The sequence below is a fragment of the Labrus mixtus genome, chromosome 24 (assembly GCF_963584025.1).
Source record: "Labrus mixtus chromosome 24, fLabMix1.1, whole genome shotgun sequence".
In the NCBI taxonomy this organism is placed as follows: Eukaryota; Metazoa; Chordata; class Actinopteri; order Labriformes; family Labridae; genus Labrus; species Labrus mixtus.
Window position 1 is genome coordinate 13,845,367 of NC_083635.1, and position 5,218 is coordinate 13,850,584.

The 5,218-nt window shown below is 49.2% G+C and overlaps 1 protein-coding gene across 2 annotated transcripts in view; it reads right to left on the minus strand.

Moving 5' to 3' along the window:
- senp7b (SUMO specific peptidase 7b) overlaps positions 1-2,932 on the minus strand; it is a 21,080-nt gene extending 18,148 nt beyond the window's left edge. For both annotated transcript variants that reach the window (XM_061032358.1, XM_061032357.1), the window contains exons 1-8: positions 2,667-2,932; positions 2,009-2,123; positions 1,853-1,923; positions 1,623-1,772; positions 1,439-1,530; positions 749-846; positions 413-674; positions 92-222 (exon numbers count right to left, since the gene is read on the minus strand). In XM_061032358.1, the coding sequence (XP_060888341.1) occupies positions 92-222; positions 413-674; positions 749-846; positions 1,439-1,530; positions 1,623-1,772; positions 1,853-1,923; positions 2,009-2,122 (918 nt within the window). In that variant the 5' untranslated portion in view covers position 2,123; positions 2,667-2,932. The remainder of the gene's footprint in view (positions 1-91; positions 223-412; positions 675-748; positions 847-1,438; positions 1,531-1,622; positions 1,773-1,852; positions 1,924-2,008; positions 2,124-2,666) is intronic.
- Positions 2,933-5,218: the final 2,286 nt, after the last annotated feature.

Sequence of the window (5,218 nt, forward strand, 5' to 3'; positions counted from 1 at the left end):
ACCAATCAGGTCGCACCTGAGCGGCCTGTAGTGTTCAGTGATCTGATTTCTTTACCCTTACCCTTTACCCTTTATATCCTCGTCTCCTCACCCTGTCTGCTTCCCATTTCTGCTCCGAGTTTCCCAGTCGAGACTCCGCCCCCTCACTGCTGCTTTGTGGCGTCCTCTGTCCTCCATCTCCTACATCCTCTCCCTCGTCTTCCTCTTCACTCGACAAGACGACTAAAAGAGAAAACGATTTAACACATCAACATCCCTCTGCAGGTAGAGAACATTTCATTCACTCATTCAGAGTGTACTGTCTCTTTAAATAAAGATGGCGGCGTACTCAGAGTGTACTGTCTCTTTAAATAAAGATGGCGGCGTACTCAGAGTGTACTGTCTCTTTAAATAAAGATGGCGGCGTACTCACTGGGTTCTGTTGGATTGTGTTTTCGGAGCTGCAGGACGATCGGCGTCTTCGTCCTCTTCCTGTCTCTGAACTCGCTCCACCTCTTCCTCTCTCTCTCCCTCAGGTCGTCCTGCTGGTCGCTGCTGGCGGCGTGCCACGATGTGCGGTCCTGTGTGCTTCTCCTGTCCGGCGTTGCCGTGGAGATGGAGGGTCTGTGGAGGTCTTTGTTTTTGAGTCTGCACGGAGACAGGAAGTCATCCTGAGAGGAGTCATGGCGCCCGCCCTGAAACAAACACGTTTAACGTTTAACAAATCAGATTTCAATATTATCTCTGAACCAGCAGCGTCAACACTCACCTTCATAGAACTCAAACTCCCAGCATGCTCCAGTGCTCGCAGCTCTGCCAGACAGTCCATCGACTTCACAGAGACGCTGCTAAACGGAGAGGACGAACCTGGAGGGTGAAAAATTTAACAGGTTCAGAAGAAGAGGAGGAGGAGGAGGAAGAGGAGAAGAAGAGGAGGAGGAGGAGGAAGAGGAGGAGGAAGAGGAGAAGAGGAGGAGGAAGAGGTGGAAGAGGAGAAGAAGAGGAGGAGGTGGAAGAGGAGAAGAAGAGGAGGAGGAGAAGGAGGAGGAGGAGAAGAGAAGTAGAAGGAGGAGGAGGAGAAGAAGAAGGAGGAAGAGGAGGAGGAGGAGGAGGAGAGGGAGAGGAGGAGGAGGAAGAGGAGGAGAAGAAGGAGGAAGAGGAGGAGGAGGAAGAGGAAGAGGAGGAGAAGAAGGAGGAGGAAGAGGAAGAGGAGGAAGAGGAGGAAGAGGAGGAGGAGAAGAAGAAGGAGGAAGAGGAGGAGGAGAAGAAGAAGTAGGAAGAGGAGGAAGAGGAGGAGGAGGAGAAAGAGGAAGAGGAGAAGAAGGAGGAAGAGGAGGAAGAGGAAGAGGAGGAAGAAGAGGAGGAGGAGGAGAAGGAGGAGGAGGAGGAAGAGAGGAGGAGAAGAAGGAGGAGCAGGAGGAGAAGAATGACAGTGATGAGGAGGAATCAGAAGCTTTACCAGTGAGGTCACTTTTCTTCTTCTGTGGTGGATATTCTGCCTCTGAGCTGTCAGCGAGCTGCAGACGGTGTGACGCTCTCTTAGGACGCCATCTGGTGGACAAACAGTGGAACAGCAATAAACCTCCTGCTGCACGCCACCTTAAACACCTGAGCGCCACAAACAACCACCTGCTTCATCTCACCCGTTAGAGAAACAGGACGAGGACTCAGCTCTCTGTCCAGGCTGTGATTGGCTGCTGTTGCTTCCTGCTGCTCTGTGATTGGCTGCTGAGGTCCCGTTGGGTCTGTTGAGTCCGAGCAGAGTTTTGACCACGTCTTTGAAAATGGGCGTACTGAAAGAAGAAGAAAAGGAGTCGGGTTCAGAATGTGTGATGTAATAACGAGTTCAGCCTGTAGGGGGCGCTTCACAAACCTCTGTGTGCCAGCTGTGTTCCCAGAATGCATCCTGTCAGCTCCGCCTCTTCCTGACTGATCGGCGTAACTCTGTTCAGACGAGGCGTAAGATCAGAAACCGAGGACGCCAAACGCTGAGGGTTAATTAAAACGTACATCAATCTGGTAATACCACCTTAACCTGAGGGGCGGGGCTCTGGAGGCGGGACAGTGGTGACTGCATGTGCAGGGGGCCGGAGTCAGAGCCCGCTGGCTGTTTCTTCTTGGGGATTTTAAACGGAGACGCCATGCTGAGGAGACGAAAAACATTCACAAATATAACATCACACAGGCTCCTCCCCTTTCGAATAACTAACAGCTGATAGGACGTTTGAAAGCCTTAATGTCACTCACGGACCAATCAGATCTGCCCTTTTCTGGATTTAATGATGATTTAAATAATTGTGTATAACGTCATATGACGTCATCACATGTGCCTCTGTGACGTCATGAATCCTGTGAGGACATAAAGGGATTTTAATTGTAGAGATTAAGAACAATAGCTCCTCGTTGGTTGATTATTTAAGAGCCGGATTAAGCAGAACACTTTAATAATATATTCTATATCTTCTCTTTCATGATTTAAGTTTATTATATTTAATTTAAACAGTTTTATCTTTATTAGTCTTCATTCCTGATGGAGATCGTCGTGAGGGAGCGAGGCTAACAGTTGTAGCTCAGATAGCTCCTCACTGCAGAGTCCACACGGGGATGTAATCTTCCATATGGAGAGTTCATTGTGGAGTTAAAACATTAAAGAGTCTCTCTGGTTCTTAAATTAATTATTTACACACCTGAAGTCCGCTGGAGACACACACAAGCAGCTAACGCTCACAGCTAGCCGGCTAACACGGAGCTAGTCTAGCTGCTGCTAGGACTTCCTGTTGCTCTTCAACATCCGTAAACTGTCCGGCGGGTTCATGACGTCACACCGAGGTCACGTGACGTCACACAGAGTTAAAATAAGATTAAGAATAAATTTCTGTGACAGTCTGCAGCCCTGATCTAAACACAGAGTTAACAACATCCGGTATGTGACACCGGCCAGTGGACTCTGGCGTTACGTGGTGACGTCATTTATTAGAATTTAAATGTAAAAATATTTCTAATCAATAATGAAATTACGACAGAATAAAAATAATAATATCTTCTGATGTCAAAGCTGAAAAGTTTAGGTGTAGACTTATTGATGTAAAAAGGCTCCAACAAGGAACTACATTTCCCATAATGCCTCGCTGCTGTTCACACTTCATAGACTCCTTAAATATAAATATGAATTATTGATGATTAAAAACAATATTGAAGTAAATAAATACGTCAGAGAGAATTAATGACGTCAGACTGACTGTGACCAGCGGGGGGCGCTGTGGATCTACACCTCACACACACACACACACACACACACCTCACACACACAGACACACACACACCTCTCACACACCTCTCTCTCACACACACACACACACACACACACCTTTCACACACACACACACACACACACACACACACCTCACACACACACACACACACCTCTCACACACACACAAACACACACCTCTCACACACACACACACACACACCTCACACACACACACACCTCACACACACACCTCTCACACACACACACACACACACACACACACACCTCACACACACACACACACACACACACACATACACACACCTCTCACACACACACAAACACACACACACACACACCTCTCACACACACACACACACACACACACACCTCACACACACCTCTCACACACACACAAACACACACACACACACACCTCTCACACACACACACACACACACACACACACACACACACACACACACCTCACACACACACACACCTCACACACACACACACACACACACACACACACACTGCTGTTTGTGTGTGAGCGTGTTAGGGGGCCAATTAGTGGTTGACAAGGTTAGACCCAGCATAATTAACACACACACACACACAGTGTGAGCGGTTGCCATGGTTACAGACTGTTGACGGACAGCTGGCGGGTGGTGAAGAGTTCAATGCCTTGCTCAAAGACACCAAAACATACTGACTCATCTTGTCCTCAGTATTTTCTTCTTCTTTGGATTTTATTTGATGTGTCGTCCGGAAAACAAACACGTGAACACACACACACACACATCTTGTACACACACACACACACACACATCTTGTACACACACACACACACACATCTTGTACACACACACACACACACATCTTGTACACACACACACACACACACACACACATCTTGTACACACACACACACATCTTGTACACACACACACACACACACACACACACACACACACACACACATCTTGTACACACACACACACACACACACACACACACACATCTTGTACACACACACACACACACACACACATCTTGTACACACACACACACACATCTTGTACACACACACACACACACACACACACACATCTGTCAGCGGTGGCGCTGGGGGAGAATTGCAGGAGAGTGATCGATTTGTGCGACAGGAAGTGTGTGATTTCTGTGACTCTGTAGACTTCCTCCTCCTCTTCATCCTCTTCCTCCTCTCTTCCTCCTCTCCTCCTCCTCTCCTCCTCTTCATCCTCTCCTCCTCCTCTTCATCCTCTTCCTCCTCTCCTCCTCATCTTCATCCTCTTCCTCCTCTCCTCCTCTTCATACTCCTCTCATCCTCCTCTTCATCCTCTTCCTCCTCTCCTCCTCCTCCTCTCCCTCCTCCTCTTCATCCTCCTCTCCTCCTCCTCTTCCTCCTCCTCCTCCTCTTCCTCCTCCTCCTCTTTATCCTCCTCTCCTCCTCTTCTTCCTCCTCCTCCTCCTCCTCCTCCTCTTCATCCTCCTCTCCTCCTCCTCCTCCTCCTCTTCCTCCTCCTCCTCTTCATCCTCCTCCTCTTCCTCCTCCTCTCCTCCTCCTCCTCCTCCTCTTCCTCCTCCTCTTCCTCCTCCTCATCTTCCTCCTCCTCTTCTTCCTCCTCTTCCTCCTCTTCCTCCTCCTCTTCCTCCTCTCCACCTGTCACATTCCTCCATCAACAAGTCAACGGTGGATTTAACAACGCTCACATTTAGAGCGCGCACGTGTGTGTGTGTGTGTGTGTTAGAGTGATGCATGGTGGGAAATAGTTTAGCACCCTCGCCGGTCCTCGCCGACAGCCCCCGGCGCCGGGATGAGAGACGAGGCAACAGAGGAACAAGAGGAGGAGGGGTCAGATGAGAGGGGCGGAGGGGAGGGGAGGGGGGAACACACACACACTCACACAAGAGGAAGAGGAGGAAGAGGAAGAGGTGGAAGAGGAGGAGGAGGAAGAAGAG